A 22,634-nucleotide genomic window follows, 5' to 3' on the forward strand; every position below is an offset into this window, starting at 1 on the left:
AAAAAAAGACAAACAAAACATCAGCATTCTGGTTCGGCTGCCTATTCTAAAATTTGGGGTTGTTGACGTGATAAGTAACTACAGACCAATTAGTTTTTCCAGTCCTGTCTAACATAGAATTAAATGCCTAGAACAATTGCTCCATTACTTGGAGACAAACCATTTGCACCCTTTACAGTTCTGTTTTAGACTTAACCATTTCACAGAGCCTGTTTCCTATTAAAAAATATTAAACAGTCGCTTGATAAGAGAATATAGTAGATGCAGTGTTTACTGGATTTAAAAAAAATGTTTTTCAAAAGTGGTCACTGTCATGGTTTGACTTTTATATCTAAAGGGTCGTAACAGTGTGTTGTGATCAATAACGTCCTTTTTTTCTTCCCTTCTTCCCCGCAAAAATGAAACAGGAATCCCCCAAGGAACCATATAAGGGGCCATCCTTTTCAGTTTGTATATTAACAGCCTGCCAGAAATATGCCTTGGGTCTGAAAGATATGGCTCATAACACAGCCATGAATGCATCTGGTAAAACTAAACTAAACTAAAACTAAAAATACTTGTGATGCTTTTGCAGATAAATTAAGCAAAAACGCTTAAACTTTAAACTAGATCAGCTTGGATTGATCTGCTCGACTCAAAAATAAGAAATCTGTTTTTCTCATAAAAAAGCTACCTGCAACACAATGAATGTATGTGAAGGTGAAATCAGTGAAGAGTTTAAATATTTAAGGATAATTTTAAATCCTAATGGTAGAAGGTAAAATGTCTTCACAATCAGGCCTTGAAGATCTCAGACAAAAGCATATAAGATACAGTCATTGTCACTATTTAAGTTGATACAAGATTTTAGGTTTTGCAAACTTTATTCATCATAATTATGTAAAGCTGTTTACATATTTAAATTAAGCCCCTTTGCAAATACATCAAGAGATTACAGAGCTGCAATAGAGCCACAAGAGCAGCCTCTAATGGCAATTGTAAAGTTACATTCTGCCATACATCCTTTGCTCAGACAGCTTTTTCTGTGAAATGACCGATGTCCTGGAACTTGTTAACTGATCTTTTGAAATTTCCTGCAAACTTAACCATTTTTAGGAGAGCTACCGTATCTAATCCTAGTTGATTTAGCAACAAACCTATACTCGTGTCTTGTTCTTAAATGTAATGTTTTTTTAATTTGTGCTTTATAGTATCTTGCTGTACTCAGTTTACTGTTTTGACCTTGTTTAATCAGGCTGGCATGGGGTGGACTGCTCCATAAACTGTCCCAGTGGAACCTGGGGTCTGGGCTGTAACCTCACCTGTATGTGTGGGAATGGAGGAGCCTGTAACGCATTAGACGGTCACTGTACTTGTGCTCCAGGCTGGAGAGGAGAGAGGTGTGAACTCCACTGCCAGGTGAAAGAATATGATTTTTCCTAGAATGTTACATGTAAGAGCACAAATTATTGTTTTGTTTGTATGTCTGTTTGTTTATTTGGAATTTATTAGTTTTTTTAAAGGCTTGTTACATGACATATTGTACAAACGGTATACTTTTGTTTCCAAGATACAGGAACAGTGTTGATTTTGGCAGTTAATCTGAGTGATTCTAAAAGTCTTTAGACGAAAATGCATTTAGACACATTAGGGGAAAGGTCTGAAAAGCCAACATGTTTCTTTCCTTTATGTTTCACTGCAACATTAGGACAATACAGTCGTGGTCAAAAGTTTACATACACTTATATGTAGTACGTATGTAAACTTTATCTCATGGCAGTATCTCATGGCATGTATCTCATAGCAGTCTTGAGTTCCAATGATTTCTACAACTCATTTTTCTGTGATGGAATGAGTAGAACACAAACTATTGGGCAGAAAAAACATTCATGAAGTTTGGTTCAATAATTAATTTATTGTAGGCCTTCTGAAAATATGACCAAATCTGCAATGTGTTCCACTCATTCCATCACAGAAAAATGAGAGCTGTAGAAATAATTGGAACCGAAGACTGACATGATTTACATGTACTTTACAAGTGTATGCAAACTTCTGACCACGACTGTATATGAAAATGCATTTCACTTGTCCAACCAAAAAGTTGTATGTCAGCTGTCAAGCACTGCATGATTCACTCACAAGCTTTGAAACTAGCGAACTGATGTCAGCTAAAACATTAACCCTGGCAAGTTAGCTTGGAAACCAGGCTTGCTCAATTATTATTTTGCTACTGCAAACTGCAAACCCTTTTGCGATAAAAACAGGGATGCATTGTTAACTTCACCAAGGAGGAGCCTAGAATAAACACCATTATCTTTTCGTACGGATCCAGATAAGGGGGCCGAATTTTTTTTCACTTTCTTAAGGATAGGTTCACCTTGGGACCTCAGCTGTCCCTACTGGTGCGGGGGAGCAGTGAAGCAGGGGATTCAGAAACAGAAACAGAATCAGAATCAGAATTCCTTTATTAGTCCCGCAAACGGGGAAACTTGTGCGTCACAGCAGACAGTTCAATATAACAATAAACCATAATAATAGTAAAAAATAAACAATAAACAATATAATAAAAAGGTAAGAAATAGAAATAGAATCGCATATACATAATATGTACAAATAAAAACAGTGTAATTATACAGTGTGGGCAGTGTATTGTTATTAATAAATAATAAATATGAGTATGAAAATTGCCCAGTTAGTGCAAACCAAAATGACAAATGAGTTATGTTTACATTCATATTAGATTCATCTAATACTGCACAACTAGGCTAAAGTCAATCACGTCACGAATTGCTTCCAAATAAAGCACATTTCAGTCATAATAATATTGTGAATATCAGTTTAATAAAAAAGATATTTTGTGCATGAGGTTTTTCTTCTGGGGGCCTCAAACTTATTCAGTTTCAAACTTATACAGTTTTAGGCCCTGAACATTTTCAGAGTTAGAGCCATCGCAAAAACGCCACGTGGCGGCCATGGTGGCCATTTTACTTTCCACCATAACTGAATTATGTATTTTGCATCATATCTCCTGAACCAAACATGATAACACAGAAAAGTTGATGTCTACCCCTATGTTTTGATGGACAAGGATAACATATACTACATCATAAATCATTGAGGTTATTAACAGTTAATGGTGAATTCAGGTACGTTCTGATAACCAAACTAGATTGTTTCAGTGATATGTGAAAAAATCTTTCACTTTTTCATAGAAACATGAAACTTGGTACAGTTGTACATTTTAGGGCCTTGAACATTTTCTAATATCGCAAAAATGTCATGTGGTGGCCATGGCAGCCATTTTGATTTCTGCCATAACTGAATTCTGTATTGTCCATCATATCTCATGAACCAAACATAACACAGAAAAGGTGATGTTTCCCCTTATGTTTTGGAGACAGGACTTTAGGATTAAAATGATACCATATATTACATCATAAAGTGTTCAGGTGAAGGGGTAATGATGAATTCTGTTACACTGTAAGAATGAAACTAGAGACCATATTGTGATGTAATCACAGTAGACTTTATAATAGTATCATGTCTGCATGCATGTTGTGTGGAACATTTTGTGAATTAACCCTTATAATACAGTGACTATACATTTAATACTCAATTTAATATTCAAAATGAACTTAACATCTTAGCTGAAAGCAACTACAGACAACGTTTTGTTGATTCTGGCCCCCTGTGGATTGTTTGAGCACCACCTCCTCATGTCATAAAGATCTTGATCTTGCAAGACCCAATTAATGTTGTTTATATTGTTTTTTTCATTTTCAAACACACTAGTTTGTAGAATGCATAGCAATGGCGTAATGTATATATTTGTGGCTATGCTAGACTACTATATATGTATGCAAAATATGATATCGTAACTGGTTCTCGAGCTGGGCCAATTATGAGCCTGTGGCATCGCTCTCTCCCATTGTCCTCCACTCAATGATGCTTTTAATATGACGATAGCAAAACAAATTCAACTTTTTCAACTTACCCTTTATATTTGTTACATGTAAGCCTACAGCTAACAGATTGCATTGCGTGGTTAAAGTAATTCTTTTGAGAAAGCTGAAGTAATCATCATTCCCAATATCATGCTTGTTTATGAGGAAGAGAGCCAATTCAGGATTGGTTTAGAATCTTTTCAAATCCTACAACTCTTTCACAAAACAACCAGAGACCATCTTGTAATGGGGTCACACAAGGACAAGGAATGTAGTTCTATAAGCCTTTTTTCTCTGTTATCTCTGGTCATGTAGCACCAAATTCAAACGTATTTGTGTGGTTCTACTGCATAGAGCTCAGTTTTTATCATTAATACTGCTTAAACACTGGTCATAAAACCCACTAACACTTGCTAACAACTGGCAACTTTTTTCTTTAATGTAAATGTTTACAATTGACATTCACTTCCAGGTCAACTGACTCTATAGTAGTCACAAGTTTTTATTGTCTGTACCTCAGATTGGCTGTAACGTGAACAGGTAACAGCCAGGTAAACAAGCTAATATTTGCATACATGTGCGATACCTTAATTGCTTTTTTATCTGTTAATATTTATATGCAGCAAATGCACAACAATTGCTTTTGTTTCTGTCAATATTTATTTCAATCAGGAGAGACAAGTGAAAGAGGATCTTTATTACAGCAGATGATATGTGATATATTACAGCAGATGATATATGATAATGAGTCTTCTCAGAAAGTCGTTGGCACTTAGACTTTACAGAGAGTCCACACACTGGTAGTGGCAGTGGCTGATGACTGAGAGAGATAGGCTGATGAAACAATGAAGCTGGTGAATCTGCGAAGACTGGGCAGTGATGGGGAGGTGGATTGCGTGCGGTCGAATGACCTAAAGGCAGTGAGACAATCATATTTAAAAAGATAGCAGCAAGATGATAGGCTAACAGTTCAGTTGCTGTGCTATTGGATAGATGTGCCCTGCTGTTTATGAATTATGACTGAGCATGTGTGAGAGGAGAAAATGAAAGGATGGTATGAGAAATAAACTAAAGACTGAGCATGCAAAAGAGTAGTCTAGTAGTAGAAGTAGTAGTAATAGAAGTAGTAGCTTCATTTACTTTTAATTAATATCATCAGCAGTATTAGTTTATTCTTTTACTATGTTTAGCGTTAATTACTTTAATCTGCAGTATTTGCAGTGTCATACCTTCGTACAGTTAAGCTACCTCAGTTTGCACATGCTCTAATATAATGACAGTTAGTAGTTCTGGTGGCTAGACTATCACTTCATTGCTGTGTGTTTTTTTATCCTTGTATTCTGTTGTGATTTGTATGTTATAAGCTACTGGAATTTCTAAATTTCCTTTGGGATCAATAAAGAATCCATCCATACATCCATCCATCCATCCTTTGACGCTTGTTAAGGTTAAGGTCACTGGCTTGTTGTAATTTTCCATCCCTATCTGTCAAGCAGTGCTCTTAACAGAGATGAGAAAAGATGGTTTAAGGTATTTGCTTCATGTTGATGAAGGTTCGCAGTCATCCAGGCCATGGTAATTCTAAGTGCTATCATAGGCAACTGGACTTGTTTTAGTTTCTCGAGGACGTTTCATCTCTCATCCAAGAGGCTTCTTCTGTTCTGGACTGATCTAGCTAGATCTCGATCAATCTACTTCTCAGACGTTAAAAAAAATAAATAAAAAACATATACACACTAATTTTGCTGTAGTATAAGTAATACTTTTACAGTATAGCATGCACAATAAGTTAAGGAATGTCGACATGGAGATTAAAGAAAAAGCAAACCTCTACATGTAGACCATCAAGTGTGTCCACTGAGCTCATCCTTTGCCAAAAATAAGTCATAAGTTGGAGGATGGACAAGTATGTGGACAATCAGTATCCTTAAACCTGAATTTTATAACAAACAGTTTACACCTAACAAAAATGGAATATCTGTGAACTTCATGACATAGGCTACATGTTAATTTGATCAAGACATCAATACATCAAGATAGCTCCATCAGCCATATACTGATATTTGTTAGAACCGTTCTTAATGTTAACAAGAGACATTTGTTAACTGTTACTTGCTTATTATTGTGAGTTAATGCTTTTTACCACATTAACTATGTTATAGCATCTTTATAAACTATTAATTAATATAAATGAATACCGTAGTTAACATGGACACCATACAAACTACATACATTAGTTAACTGTTAATGGAATGTTAGTCAATGTTTATTACTGCATTTTATTTACCCTTATTGTGAAGTGTTACCAAATATTGTCGCTAGTTGTCTAGCCAATCATTTCTTTTCTCCCCCTTCATAACAATTCGCATTAAATATGTACAGTACATATTCTGCTGTCTTATCATATATCTTGTGTAGCTAAAATTAAACTTGCAAAATAATCAAAGTTTCTCTCTGAAGTGTACATTTCTGCTTCATGTCATTTGAATAGACATGTTACCGAAGTTCATCTCTGTGATGGTTACTGTTCGTCCTTCTCAGGATGGTACCTATGGTCTGGACTGTAATGAACGCTGCGATTGCAGTCATGCTGATGGATGTCACTACTCTACTGGTCACTGCCACTGCCTGGCTGGTTGGACTGGTAAGACTTAATAACACTGTCCTCATGGCTGAATTTTCCATGCATTGTCTGATTAAATACTGAAAAATAACAGTATCCATTGAGTTGGATAGTTTTTGGGTAACCCGGCTGCTGGGTTATAGGGTTGGGTCAGTCCTAGTGACCTTTGACAGCTGACTGGACCTGTCAGGAGCTCCAACCTCCAAATTTCCGCTGCCTACTCAGCCTTGTTTCGTCCTCAGTGGCTTCTTCAACTGGGCTCCCTGACTATTCAAGAATCAATGCATTCACCTCATTTAAGGGGAAAGTAAAGTAAAAGAAACGGTTTGTATACACTTTTTCCACCCATAACGTCACATACGTGTGAAAACTATGAATGTCTGTATGGTTGGATAACGTAACCATGTTACACACCAACTAACGTCCATGCTTTAACATTAACATTACCTGACAGCCACTCATCGGAGCAGCCACACCCCAGGGCAGCCAAACGTTGCTATTTTGAAGTCGTTTTGCACTGCACAGTCGTGTCCACTGCAGCGATTTCACACACAAACTACATGAAAACTAAAATCGTATTTGGTGAAACATGAACAGTAGGCTATCCATCCTTTAATACTTTTTGATGTAATCTTGGATTTCTACCATCGATTATGATTACTGGATCAGTTAGTTACCAAAGAGTCCGGCCCTCTCTGCTGCGCTCCAGGACAGGGAATGTGATGATGGCACAGCGCTCAATGGGGAAATTGTTATATTTTAAGGTTACACAAGAGATGAGGACCCAAATGCAGACACACAGTTGAGGCAGAATTGGGGGGAAACAAAAAGCAAGCTTTATTAACCAAAGCCGAAATACAAAACACGAGGTATACAGATAACCAAAACAAGTCACGAGGACAAAAACAAAGTAGCAACAAAAAGCTAACACAAAGTGCAAATAAAAGCAAAGTATAAATCAAAAGAGAAACAAGAAACCAAAACCAGAAACATACCAAACGGGAGACACAAGGAGACACTGGAGAGTTTCACAGGGGAAGACAGGCCAAGACGGAGGATCGGAGGGAGACCAGGAGGTCAGGGTGAGAGGCAGTGGCTGATCAGGAGGCCTGCGGGGAAGGCAGAAACCCTCTAGGAGCGTAGGCAACAGCGGAAGCCCTCTGGAGGCCTGCAGCGAAGGCGGAAACCCACTGGGGTCTGTAGGCGATGGTGGTAGTCGTCTGGAGGCCATAGATGACGGTGGAAGCCCTCTGGAGGCCGTAGACAATGGCTGGGACCCACTGGAGGCCGGTGGCAAAGGCGTAGGCTGGAACCCTCTGGAAGCCGCCGGCGACTCGGCCGGACCTCCGACCGAGGGACAGAGACTGAACTTGGCCGGACCTCCAACCGAGGGACAGGGACTGGACTCAGCCGGACCGCCGACCAATGGGCAGGGACTGGACTCGGCCAGGCTGCCGATGGAGGAGCATGGACTGGACTTGGCCAGCTAGTGTCACTACTGGTAGCATTAGGCTGTACCTGCAGCCCAATCAGGTTGCACAGGTAGTCCAGCTCCTCCAGGATGGCACATCCACACGTTCGGTTGCAACAAGGTTTGCTGTGTCTCCCAGCACAGTTTCAAGAGCATGGAGGACTGTACCATAGCAGGAGACTGGCTGTTACACAAGGAGAGCTGGACAGGGCTGTAGAAGGGTGTCAACCCAGTAGCAGGACCGGTATCTGCTCCTTTGTGCAAGGAGGAACAGGAGGAGCACTGCCAGAGTCCTACAAAATAACCTCCAGCAGACTACTGGTGTGCATGTTTCTGATCAAATTGTCAAACAGACTCCATGCGGGTGGCATGAGGGCCTGACATCCTCTAGTGGGACCTGTGCTCAGAACCCAGCACCGTGCAGCTCGATTGGCATTCGCGAGAAAAAAACAGAATTGGCAGGTCCACCATTGGAGCCCCATTCTCTTCACAGATGAGAGCAGGTTCACACTGAGCACACGTGACAGGCGTGAAAGAGACTGGAGACGCCGTGATGACAATATGCTGTCTGTAACATCATTTGGATGACCAGTTTGGCAGTGGGTCAGTGAATCGTCTGGGGAGGCATATCCTTGGGCATAGTCATTGACTGGCCCTCTCGTTCCTCTGACCTAAATCTAATTGAGCACCTATGGGGTGTTATGTATCGGTGCATCCGATGCCGCCAAGTACCTCCAAAGACTGTCCAGGAGCTCACTGATGCCCTGATCCAGGTCTGGGAGGAGATCCCCCAGGACAAGATCCGCCAACTCATCAGGAGCATGTGCAAATGCAATACATAACAGGCACGTGGGGGGAGGACCATACACACTCCTGAGTCACATAATGAGTTGCCGTGATAAAATTTACAAGAATAATGATCATGATTCTTTGTGTGTGTGTACATACTTGGCCAGTAAAGCCAATGATTCTGTTTCTGATTATTTTTCTGGTGCTGAGCAATCGTTTCAGCATTAAGATTCAGGATTCAAATCTTTATTGTCATTGTGCATAACAACAAATCAGCGAAGCATCTCCCCGAGCTGCGTAGTGCAGAAGATACAATGGAAGTAGTGATAAGAAAATGGAAGATAAAAGATAAGATAAAAGATTTGAGATATTTACACATTACAAAGTAGACTAAAAAGTATCTCGATTTTCTGTTTGTTTGTCTGTGTGTGTGTGTGTGTGTGTGTGTGTGTGTGTGTGTGTGTGTGTGTGTGTGTGTGTTTGTGTGTGTGTGAGAGCAGGTATACACTGTGACAGTTTGTGTGCTGCAGGGCACTGGGGCCCAAACTGCTCCCTCCCCTGTAACTGTAAGAATGGAGCTTCCTGCTCTCCAGATGAAGGAACCTGTGAGTGTGCTCCAGGATACAGAGGCACCAGCTGTCAGAGGAGTAAGCACTACATCGGCACCACATGCTGCAAGGTCAACACAGCTGACACTTGACTTCAAGAAAACAGGAGTTCATTTCAACTTAAGTCTTATTTTATCCATTAAGATTATCGATCATTCCTATCAGTAATATTAACAATGTACCTTAACAGCTGAGATCTGGGAACATGTTGACATTTCAACTACCTCAAAATTGTACTTGTACAGTATTACTACTGTAGTTCCACTATGTCGGAAGTCTCAAACAGCAATATCCTGTACCTATCTAACATCACAAGAAACAGAGACAACTTCAGGACACACTTAGGTTCCCACAGTTGAGCCTTACCCCTAAATTCCACCAGATCTGTGTTCCGTCCATCTCCAATCCGCCATGGCAGCGGAGCTGCTAGGTTTCACTCTAGTCTATAGCTGTGTCCAAATTCGGGGGCTGCATCCTTCGAAGGACCCGGCCTTTGCGGCCTCCGAAGGCAAGTCCTTCGGAGAGACCTTCGAAGGCCGCGTCAACCGTTGTTAAATTGGACGGTCTAGCCTTCGGAGTATTTCCTGGTTGCGTCACCAGATGTTCCCGCCCTTACCCTTACATCACGATTTCTGCCGCCCAGGACCGCGAAAGAGAGTTGACTGAATGGATTTTATGGTTTTCTGAACGTCTAACATTTTGAAAGTGAAGGCTTTTAAGGCTTTATTTCCAACGGCATAATGCTAATTTATGCCGTATGCTAATGCATTACCAGCATCACATATTTTAACTGAAAGTTAAAATTTGGAGGTTTTCCAAGTCCCCTGAAGTTTAACGTATCTGGCGTTGGATGTTCAAATGAGTAAAAACCGAGAGTATAAACCCAATAATTACATTTAAATGTCATGTCCGCGCCACTTGATTTCGCCATTATTCTTGCTTTCCCTCTTCTTTTCGGGACTGAGCAGCGGCGCGCAAAGGATCTTGGGATATGGGAGGCCGCGAAGGATAGTAGCGGTGCATCCTCCAAAAAGAGGAAAAAGAGGCCGCATTTGTGGGCTGCATTTGAAGGAGCCTTCGAATTTGGACAGCCTTCACGCAGCATTGTGACGTAATTGGCCTTCAAATGCGCCCTTCGAAGGATGCAGCCCCTGAATTTGGACACAGCTTAGGAGTGTGTACTTCCACTGGCACCACTGTGTTGCGTATCTACTCATTTGAAGCTCCACAAGGCTTCTATTTCTGCCGGATGCTGGAGCATGGCGCATCAATTAAGCCGAATTCAACAAAGAGCAGACAGGAAGTCAGACACGGAATCAACAACATAACATCCGGTTAATTTTCATAATAAAATAATGGCATGGCATCAACACGGAGCACAAATATCTCTAAAAAGAGACAAATCCAAGCACTTCTTATAATCCTTCAGTTAAGAACACTAACCTTTGTCTGTTTGTTGTTGTATTTATAACACATACATTTAACTGCGGTCGAGCGTGATTCTGTAATTATCGCAGGAACTCCTCGTCTCGCAACTCCAGCTGTCCGGCAGTGCAGCCGGTGGGGGTTAACGGACGACATGCAACCAATGGAATTCCTGGGTTAGAGTATGAATGGCCCTAGTAATTGCAAGATAAGACTCAATCAATCAATCAATCAATCAATCTTTATTTGCATAGTGCCAATTCACAACAAATTTATCTCATGACACTTTCCCCTTTTTGAGCAGTTCTTGACCATTCTCTTAAATTAATGAATTTACAGAAACCCAACATTTCCCCCATGAGCAAGCAGGTGTCAACAGTGGTGAGAAAAAACAGCCTTTTAACAGGCAGAAACTTTGAGTAGAACCAGACTAAATGGTGGGCAGCCATCTGCCTGGACTGGTTGAGTGAGAGAGAGAGCATTCTGTATCAGCTGGAGAGTCGTAAGAGGCTTTATTTATCCCTCAGCAGGGAAATTCACTTATTACAACAGCTCAAGAGTCGTAAGCACAAGGATAAACAGTGAGGTCAGTGAGGGATCATAGTCCTGTGGTCATACATGACGAACCTATAATAATAAGTTTCAGTTGTACTGGCACTGATATTACTCAAAGCTATAACATTAGCTGTCATTATTCACTGGTAATAGATCTGACACAGCATTCACACTGTTGTTCTCGAATTTTCTGTTCTTTATTTTGAATATGTAACCGGATGTAAACTGCAGAATGCGTGTTTGTTATTGGTAACTTGACCTTGGAAGAGACCATGTTGTTTTCACAAATGGATGAGGCCAAACGCAACAGTGACATGGCAGGCTGGTGGGTCTGTTACACAATTTGATGTGATACCCGTTTGATCTGTCATTAACTCCTCTTTCTAACTCAAACTTTTTTTTACTTCCACAAGGTTCCAAAATGACAATTCCAGTTGTTGATTGCATAGTTAGCTGTTACCTTAGTAAATTGGGTTTAAATTGCATGCATTAACTTATTTTTGTGTTTCTCCTGGTTTGCCAAAGTCTGCTCCCCAGGTTATTTTGGTCACCTCTGCAGTCAGACTTGTCCACAGTGTGTCCACAGTAACGGACCATGTCACCACGTCACAGGACAGTGTGACTGTCTGCCAGGCTTCAAGGGGGCACTGTGTAATGAGGGTGAGTTACCCTGCAGAACATTGTATCTACTGTTTGTAAAGGGTTCAGAGTTCAACACATGGGTTTTTAATGGCTGATACAGCTTCCTGTTGGTATACTGTAAGTCCGAGATGTGCTGTTCCAAGAAAATTCTTTGAGTTTTTACACTCTCTGACAAAGGCTTCATAACAAAGATCAAAGCTGTTCAAGAAGCATCTGAGCCTGAACACAGCCGCTAGCATGAGTATCATTTTTCAGTGTTGTCATCATTACACAAATTACATTTCAGTAAATGTAAATGTTTGAACTGATCAGAACATCTGGTCACATGATGCACAACAAAGTTCAATGGGGGCAGCTTTGGCTCGGGAGGTAAAGCGGGTTGGCCAGGAATCGAAAAGTTGCAGATTCAGTTTCCGAGCTCCCCCATCAAACAATCTTTGGGCAAGATACTAAACCCCAAATTGCTCCTGACGAGCAGGTCAGCACCTTGCATGGCAGCCTCCGTATCAATGTATGAATATGTGTGTGATGGGTAAATGTGACAAGTGTTGTAAAGCTCTTTCTGCGGTCAGTAGACTGGAAAAGTGCTATAGAAATGCAAATCCATTTACCAAAAGTTTGAAAGATGAGAACAGTATCGACAATTGATGTGTGATAAGTGAACCTAATCAGCAACAAAGATCCCAGAATGCCAAAAACAATCCTGTAGCTCCATGGATGGTATCTGAGATGGTAATGATACTCAAGAAGTTAAAATACTTTTACAGTGACAATCCAAAATGTGGTTGAGGGACATGTATGATTAACACATGTGTCTTGTGTGCAGTGTGTCCCAGTGGTAGCTTTGGAAAGAACTGTGCCTGGAGCTGCAGCTGCATCAACAATGGCACCTGCAACCCAATTGATGGCTCCTGTCAGTGTTATCCAGGATGGATTGGCAGCGACTGCTCCCAGCGTGTGTTCACTCAATAAATGATATAAGAATCAGAATCAGAATCAGAAATACTTTATTATCCCTGAGGGGAAATTGTTTACGTTACAGCTGCTTCCATTCAAAGTTCAGAATATGCAGAAATAATAATAATAATAATAATAATAATAATAATAATATCTATATATAAACAAGAACAACAGAAACAAAATACAAGAAATGTACACTCCACTAGAATAAATATACATATAAACAGAGCAATAAATAATGCCAAAGTTGAAAACACAGAGTGAGGAATTGAACAGTTTGATGGCCACAGGCAGGAATGATTTCCTGTGGCGCTCTGTGGTGCATCTTGGTGGGATTAGTCTAGTGCTGAATGTACTCCTGTGGCTGACCACCACGTCATGGAGTGGATGGGAGCCATTCTCCAAGATGACATGTAACTTAGACAGCATCCTCCTCTCTGACACCACCGTCAGAGAGTCCAGCTCCACTCCCACAATGTCACTGGCCTTGTGGATCAGTCAGTCTGTTCAGTCTTTTTGCATCCGCTACCCTCAGCCTGCTGCCCCTGCACACAACAGCATAGAGTATAGCACTGTCCACCACAGACTCATAAAACATCCTGAGCATAGTCCGGCAGATGTTGAATAACCTCAGTCGTCTCAGAAAATAGAGAGGATTCTGTCCCTTCCTGTAGAGGGCGTTAATGTTCTTAACCCAGTCCAGTTTATTATCAATGTGGACTCCCAGATACTTATAATCCTCCACACTGACCCTCTGGATGGAAACAGGGGTCAACGGTACCTTGGTCCTCCTCAGGTCCACAACCAGTTCCTTGGTCTTTGTCACATTGAGCTGTAGATGGTTCTGCTCACACCATGTGACAAAGTTGTCCACAGTAGTCCTGTACTCATCCTTAGCACCTTCACTGATACATCCAACTATTGCTGAGTCATCCAAGAACTTCTGGAGATGACAGGTCTCTGTGCAGTAGTTGAAGTCCGTGGTGTAGAGGGTGAAGAGGAAGGGAGAGGGGACAGTCCCCTGTGGGGCCCCGGTGTTGCTGACCACTCTATCTGATGCACAGTGTTGTAAGCGCACATACTGTGGTCTGCCAGTCAGATAGTCAATAATCCAGGTCACAAGGGGTGAATCCACCTGCATCGCTGTCAGCTTCTTACCCAGTAGAGCCGGACGGATGGTGTTGAATGCACTGAAGAAGTCATAAAACATGACTCTCACAGCACTCACTGGTTTGTGCAGGTGGGCGTGGACACGGTTGAGCAGGTAGATGATGGCATCCTCAACTCCAAGTTTGGGCTGATAGGCAAACTGTAGGGGGTCCAAGAGTGGTTTGACCAAGGGCTGGAGCTGCTCCAAGACGAGTCTCTCCAGGGTCTTCATGATGTGGGAGGTCAGTGCCACAGGTCTGTATTCCTTGAAGCCACAGGGACGCGTCATCTTCGGCACAGGGACAAGGCAGGACGTCTTCCACATCACAGGGACCCTCTGTAGACTCAGGCTCATGCTGAAGACATGGTGAAGTACTCCACATAGCTGGGGGGCACACGCTTTGAGCACCTTTGGGCTGACACCATCAGGACCCTTGCCCGAGTGGAGTCTCACCAGCTGTCTCCCAACATGGTCAGCTGTGATGCTCACTCACTGGGGAGGGATCTCACAGGAGGATGAAAGGCTGTAACGAGGAGGAGGGGTTGGAGAAGGTGGTAGTTGGTAGACAGCAGTAGGATTGATGGTGGTGTTATCAGGGGGTGCAGGGGCCTCAGTATCAAATCTGTTAAAAAACAGATTGAGTTTGTTGGCCCGGTCCATGCTGCTTTCAACTCCTCTATTGCCAGCTGACCTGAATCCAGTGATGGTCCTCATTCCTCTCCAGACCTCTCTCGTGTTGTTCTGCTGAAGTTTCCACTCCAGCTTCCTCCTGTAGTTTTCTTTACCCTCCCTGATCTTCACATTTAGGTGTCCCTGTATTGTTCTCTCCTCCTTCCTGTTGCCAGCTCTGAAAGCCCTCTTCTTTTCATTGAGGATTTCTTTGATGTCGGCTTATTATTTGGGTAACAATGCACAGTCTCAGCTGGAACAGTGGAGTCTACACAAAAGTTCATATAGTCCGTGATGCACTGTGTGAGCCCATCAATGTCCTCTCCATGCGGCTCACAAAGTGATTGCAAGTCTGGGACCTCAAAATATCCCTGAAGTGTCTCATAAGCTTCCTCCAACCATCTCCTCACTGTCCTTGTGGTCGCAGGCTGGGTCTTCACCAGAGGCACATAACAGGGGTTGAGGTGCAGCAGGTTGTGGTCTGATCTACCCAGTGGGGGGAGGGGAGAGGCATGCATCCTTCACATTAGCATACAGCAAGTCAGAATCAGAATCAGAATCAGAATCAGAAATCCTTTATTTGTCCCGCAAATGGGGAAATTCCTTAGTCACAGCAGCCAAAGGACAGTATCACACTTAAACAATAATAAAAAGTAAAAAATAAACAATATAATAGAGATAAGAAATAGAATTAACTCGTATATACATAGTATTTACAATATGAACTTGGTATTTACAATATGACATAGTATTTATAATATGAACAGTGTAAGTATAAGCAGTTTGGTATTTTTATTTACAAACATTAAATAATAAATATGGGTATTAAAAAATTGTCCAATTAGTGCAAACCAGAAAGTGTGTGGATATGTGTAGAGTTTAGTATTGCACAGTGCACATGTGAGGTCTACTGGGAGCAGTGCTGGTTGTACAGTCTGACAGCAGCAGGAAGGAAGGACCTGCGATACCTCTCCGTCACACACTTGGGATGTATCAACCTGTCGCTGAAGGAGCTGACCAGTGCAGTGATAGTGACCTGCAGGGGGTGGGACTCCTTCACCAGCAGCGATGACAGCTTGTCCATCATCCTGCTCTCTCCCACCACCTGCACTGGGTCAAGAGGGCATCCCAGGATGGAGCTGGCCTTCTTGATAAGTTTATCAAGTCTCTTCCTATCTGCTGCCGAGATGCTGCTGCTCCAGCAGACTACTCCATAGAAAATGGCTGATGCCACCACAGAGTCATAGAAAGTTGTCAGGAGTGCCCCCTGCACCCCAAAGGACCTGAGCTTCCTCAGCAGATGGAGTCTGCTCTGACCTTTCTTGTATGTTGCTGCAGTGTGATCAGTCCAGTCCAGTTTATTGTTCAGGTGAACTCCCAGGTACTTGTAAGACGTCACCATCTCAATGTCTGTTCCCAGGATGTCCACTTGTGTGCAGGGTTGTTTGCGCCTGCGGAAATCCACCACCAGCTCTTTGGTCTTCCCGGCGTTGAGCTGGAGGTGGTTCCGCTGGCACCAGTCCACAAAGTCCTGAATAAGTTCTCTGTAGGCTCTGTCGTCCCCGTCCCTGATGAGGCCGACGATAGCAGAGTCGTCAGAGAACTTTTGTAGATGGCTGTGGGGTGTTTGGTGGGAGAAATCAGCAGTGTAAAGGGTGAACAGGAAAGGGGCCAGGACTGTTCCCTGTGGGGCCCCCGTACTGCAGACGACTGTGTCCGACACACAGTCCCGAGTCCTCACATACTGTGGCCGGTCGGTGAGGTAATCGAGGATCCAGGTCGTGAGGTGTTGGTCCACCCCCGTGAGCTCCAGCTTGTCCCCCAAAAGCGCAGGCTGTATGGTGTTGAAAGCACTGGAGAAATCAAAGAACATGATCCTCACAGTGCTTCCAGGCTTTTCCAGGTGAGACAGTGATCTGTCCAGGAGGAAGATGATGGCGTCGTCCACTCCGATGCCAGGCTGGTAGGCAAACTGGAGTGGGTCCATAAAAGGACCCACCAGAGGGCGGAGATGGACAAGGACCAGCCGCTCCAGGGTCTTCATCAGGTGTGAAGTGAGAGCAACTGGTCTGTAGCTGTTGAAGTCCTTAGGGTGAGGGATCTTTGGTACTGGTACCACGCAGGAGGTTTTCCACAGCAGTGGCACTTTTCCCAGCTTCAGGCTCATGTTGAAGATGTACTCCACAATCCTGCACAGCTGGTCTGCACAGGACTTGAGGAGCCTGGAGCTGATCCCGTCTGGACCCGTGGCCTTCTTCACCTTCATCTTCCTCAGTTCGTTCCTCACCTGGATAGTGGAGAGGGACAGATTGGAGCAGGGGGGCTGAGTGTCGGGTGGGGGAGGTGGGTGAATGTCAGGGGGGGCAGTGGGGGGTGTCTGCAGGCTGAAAGCAGTGGAGAGGGAGGTAGAGGTGAGAATGGGGCAGGAAACAGGGGGGATGGAAGAGGTGGTGGGGGGCAGCAGAGATGACTGGGCCGGGGGAGGGGTGGGTGTCTGGTCAAACCTATTGAAGAATAGGTTCAGGTCGTTCACCCACGTCTGATCCCCGGCAGCCTGAGAGTCTGGTTTCCTCAGCCCTGAGATTGTTTTAAGGCTTTTCCAGACTCCACTGATGTTAGTCTGCTGCAGCTGGTCCTCCATCTTCCTCCTGTAGCTGTTCTTCCCCTCTCTGATCTTCTTCCTCAGCTCCTTCTGCACAGCCTTCAGCTCCTCCTTGTTTCCTGACCTAAAGGCCCTCTTTTTTTCCTTAAGGAGAGCCTTTATTTCAGGATTAATCCAGGGTTTGCTGTTAGAAAAACACCGCACAGTCCTGGTGGGTACAGTGTTTTCAACACAGAAGTTTATGTAGTCCGTTATGCATCCTGTTAAACTGTCGATGTCCATGAGAAACACACAGTTCTTCCCACACAGTTGAGTCGAAGCAGTCCCTCAGAGCCTCTTCAGACTCCTCAGTCCATGTCTTAACTGTGCGGGTCTCCACTGGTTGCCTGTTTACGAGGGGCATGTACACAGGCAGGAGATGAACCAGGTTGTGGTCAGATCTTCCCAGGGGAGGGAGGGGGGCTGAGTTGTATGCCTCCTTGCTGTTGGCATAAAATAAGTCCAGTGTTTTATTGTCTCTGGTGTGGCAGGTGACATACTGTGTGAATGTAGGCAGGGTGGAGGACAGAGAGGCATGATTGAAGTCCCCAGAGATGAGGAAGAGGGCCTGTGGGTGCTGTGTCTGCAGTGAGCTTGTGACTGAGTGGAGAAGGTCACAAGCTGCATCAGCGTTAGCAGAGGGGGGGATATACACAGCGATCACGATCACCTGTGTGAACTCCCTCGGGAGGAAGTACGGCCTCATGCTAACCGCTAAAAGTTCGATGTCCTTACTGCAGACCTGTTCTTTAACAGTGATGTGCCCAGAGTTACACCATCTGTCATTAACAAACACAGCCAGCCCTCCTCCTTTCCTCTTACTGCTCTCTGCCGTCTCTAAATGAGCAGGACTGCACCACCTGTTGTTAACTAGAACAGCAAGCCCCCCTCCTTTACGCTTACCGCTCCCGGTGAAGTCCCTGTCGGCCGTAACAGTCTCATAGCCCTCGATGGAAACGTCATCAGGAATGTCCTGGTGCAGCCATGTCTCCATAAAGCACATTAAACTACACTCCCGGTACTCCCTCCAAAACATGGTGGTTTTGATGTGTTTTATAATATTACTGTCCTGACGTGTAGTCAGTTAGAAGAAGCATTTCAATTAGATAGTATTGAGTAGAAGTACTAATACTACACTGTAAAAATAATTTTACTTGTGTTACTAAATGAAAGTACCTACGTATAAACAAGAAATATAATCTGGAAAATTAAGTCAGTATTAAATGTAAAAGGGCTCAATACAACTCAAAGTGGCCCATATAACCGTTTTACTATGATATTATACATACAGTACATACAGTAAATTGTATCATGAGATTATTACTCATGCAGAAAAACTGAAAGAACGACTGCAACTAATGATTATTTTCATTTTGGGTTCATCTGCTGATTATTTCCTCACTTAATAGATGAAAAAAATGATAAATTATGAAAAAAAATCAAAATACTATCACAATAAAATAAAACAAATAAATTGAAATTGAGTGGAGTAGAAGTAGACAGTAGCATGAAAAGAAAATATTCTTGATTGTAATGATAAGATATAAACTGGTATTACTAAAGATTACAAGCGCTGACATTTTGTTTTCACTGTGTTGCAGCATGTCCACCTGGTCAGTGGGGACCCAACTGTATCCACACATGTAACTGTCACAACGGAGCCCACTGTAGTGCTTATGATGGAGAATGCAAGTGCACCCCAGGATGGACTGGCCTCTACTGCACACAACGTCAGTCACAAACACACACATGCACGCATGAAAACACACACACACTCACACACAATAAAACTTATTGTTGTTTACAAAAATCCCCTTTGAGAGATATATCACTGCATGAAAAGTGGGATTTTTGGCAGTAAGCCTCACTGTAAATTGCCGTGGAAGTTCAGATTAACAACTAGAAGGGAGGGGCTCAGCCAACCTAACCAAGCCTGGTAAAAGTCACTATGAGTACTATGAGTCACGGATTTTCAGTACACTAGTGAGATAGTACTGTATTTCCTTTGAAATAATAGCCAAAAAATGGCGGCAACAAAAACTACACCTGATTTAGTGGTGGAGGCACAGGGCATATGGAAATATCTTGGGGAACCTTGCCAAATACATGGCAGGAGTGAAAGAGGGATGTAGTCCCTAAACAAGACAGTTAAAAACAGGGAACAACAGAATTCCTGAGGCCAAATCAGAAATCTCCAACCTGGAGGATGAAGAGGTCAGGACAGGCCCGATGGTATATGAGCTTTCCAAGCAAAATGCTGTCTTGCAGGAAAAGGTGGCTGTGTTGAAAGGGTTTTCACGTCACCAGAATATTTGCCTCACAGGAGGCTCACACTGTCAAGATATAAATGGCTTCATTACAACTTTGTTAAGTGATTAATCCTGATGATTGGTATGAGGTAGACAGAGGACATTGGGTCAGACAGCCACGAAGTGACACTTTCAGACCCCGACACGTTATTGCCTGTTTCATCCGGGATGAAGCCAAGATTGACATATTGGAAGTGGTGAGGGAAGAGAAAACATAATCAGGAAATTTCGGCACACAGATTAGCTTTTTCCAGGATTATAAACAGGATGTACAGGAAAAACTAAAGTAATTCGACGAGGTCAGGCACTTACTTCAATAATATTGATTACTCTCTGTGATATCCGGCAACAATGACATTCACACTGGCAACAGGCTTTAACAATTCATCAGCCCTGCCGAGGCCAGGAGCTTTCACACACAAATAGGAGATAAGGAATCAGCAGACTTGGATGGAAAGTGAACGTGTAATTCTGTCGCAAGGATGGAAAAATGTCTTTTTGCACCGCTACTCACAGAACAGTGAGCATTCCAGTTGTTCAGGTTTAATGAGTGGTTGTAAGTCTGGTAAAAAAATAAATCAAAAATGGATTTCATTGTATTCACTTGCCTCTTGCACAAGGAAGGTAGATGGGTTATATTAGATATACATCCAAGTGTTTGTTAGGAAGGAAGGTAGATAGGTAGATAGATAGATAGATAGATAGATAGATAGATAGATAGATAGATAGATAGATAGATAGACAGACAGACAGACAGACAGACAGACAGACAGATTAATCCCCGAGGGGAAATTCGGTCATCATAGCAGCAGGTACATTCAGTACAAATACAATAAAAATATAAGGGCAAATATAGAGGCAATAAGAAACAATAAAGTACTGTATACAATATGCAGCAAAAACAATAGAATAGAATACTATATACAATGAAATGCTTAGGTAGTTATGAAATAAAATACAAATAAAAATATTGAGGTAAATAAAATTAAATGTTGACGTAAGTGGAACATAAGGTGCAAGAGAGAAAGGTGCAGGTTTATGTACAGATGCAGGTTAATGTACAGAAATAATATAAAGCACAGTAGTTATGTGTGTGTTTTGTGTTTTGTTATGTGAGCGTTGTACAGTCTGATGGCACCAGGTAGGAATGATTTCCTGTGCCGTTCCTTAAGGCAGCGGGGTTGAATTAGTCTGTTACTGAAGCTGCTCTTTAGCTTGTCCCGAGTTTTGTGGAGGGGGTGAGAGACATTGTCTATGATTGCCAGCAGTTTTGCCAGCATCCTGTCCTCCACCACCCCCTCCAGGGTGACAAGCTCAGAGCCAACAACAGACCCTGCCTTCTTTATGAGTTTATTTAGTCTGTTTGCGTCCTTTGCTTTGATGCCCGCACCCCAGGACACCACAGTGAAGAAGACGGTGCTCGCAACAACAGACTGATAAAACAGCATCCGGTTGCAGACATTAAAGGACCTGAGCCTCCTTCGGAAGTAAAGCCGGCTCAGGTCCTTCTTGTAGACTGCCTCCGTGTTTGTAGTCCACTCCAGTTTGTTGTCCAGCACCACACCCAGGTATTTGTAAGAATCCACAATGTCAACGTCTGTCCCACCAATGCAGACTGGAACGGGCGTGGGCTTGTTCCTCCTGAAGTCCACCACCATCTCTTTTGTCTTCGCCACGTTCAGCTGCAGGTGGCTCTCCCCACACCACTTCACAAAATTGGCGACCAGGTCCCTGTACTCACCCTCCCTCCCACCCTCTACACGCCCCACAATGGCCGTATCATCAGAGAATTTCTGCAGATGACACGACTCACTGCGGTACTTAAAGTCTGCAGTGTAGGTGGTGAAGAGGAAGGGAGACAGCACAGTTCCCTGAGGGGCGCCGATGTCAGTAGTGTTGCTAATATCTATGCATGGTTTCTTTTCATGTAGTATGTAGTGTAATTAGGAATGTTGGAAATAGTAATATACTTATTGGAGGAGACTTTAATCAAATCAGGGCTTTATGTATTGACAAAATGTTTAGACCCAACCAACATAGTATGTCATCAATCCAAGCTATATACCAGTTATCAGAAGAAGTTAGGGCTAATTGACCCTTTGAGATTAATACATCAAGTCAGAAAATAGTGCCACAATTTGCAATATAGTTTGGTCTAACCATGCACCTGTGGACAAAAAAATTACAAAAAAACTCTTAAATGTCAGAATGAAAACAGATTTCTACAAAGTAATTAATTAAAAGATATGTAATGTAAAATAAGTGATTGCATGAGTATTCACCCCCTTCAAGTCAGTATTTAGTCAATGAACCTTTGGCCGCAATCACAGCAATGAGTCTGTGTGGATAGGTCTCAATCAGGCTTGCACATCTGGACAATTTTACTCTATTCTTCTTTGCAAAACGGCTCAAGCTCTGTCAGGTTGCATGGGGATTGGGCGTGAACAGCCATTTTCAAGTCCACCCACAAATTCTTTTGGATTGAGGTCTGGGCTTTGACATGGCCCCTCCAGAACATATACCTTGTTGTCTTTAAACCATTTCTGTGTAGCTTTGCTGTATGCTCCGTGTCATTGTCTTGCTGGAAAATAAATCTTCCTCCAAGTCGTACTTCTCTTGCAGACTGAACCAGGTTGTCCTCCAGGATTTCCCTTCATTTTGCTGCATTAATTTAAAAGCCTTCCAGGGCCTGCTGCCAAGAAACATCCCCACAACATTATGTGCCAGCACCATGCATCACATTGGGAATGGTGTGTTCGTGGTGATGTGCAGTGTTTGGTGTCCACCAAACATAGTGTGTGGTCTGATGGCCAATAAGCTCCGTTCTGGTATCATCAGGCAAAAGAACCATCTTCCAGTTGACCTTGGG

General features: G+C 42.9%; 1 protein-coding gene across 1 annotated transcript in view; it reads left to right on the forward strand.

Moving 5' to 3' along the window:
• megf10 (multiple EGF-like-domains 10) overlaps window positions 1–22,634 on the forward strand; it is a 188,099-nt gene that overhangs the window by 120,761 nt on the left and 44,704 nt on the right. The window contains exons 11-16 of the mRNA XM_073477850.1: window positions 1,235–1,398; window positions 6,465–6,567; window positions 9,307–9,453; window positions 11,920–12,054; window positions 12,863–12,991; window positions 19,058–19,186. Of these exons, the coding sequence (XP_073333951.1) occupies window positions 1,235–1,398; window positions 6,465–6,567; window positions 9,307–9,453; window positions 11,920–12,054; window positions 12,863–12,991; window positions 19,058–19,186 (807 nt within the window). The remainder of the gene's footprint in view (window positions 1–1,234; window positions 1,399–6,464; window positions 6,568–9,306; window positions 9,454–11,919; window positions 12,055–12,862; window positions 12,992–19,057; window positions 19,187–22,634) is intronic.

This window comes from Pagrus major, chromosome 1, assembly GCF_040436345.1.
Source record: "Pagrus major chromosome 1, Pma_NU_1.0".
NCBI classification, from domain to species: domain Eukaryota; kingdom Metazoa; phylum Chordata; class Actinopteri; order Spariformes; family Sparidae; genus Pagrus; species Pagrus major.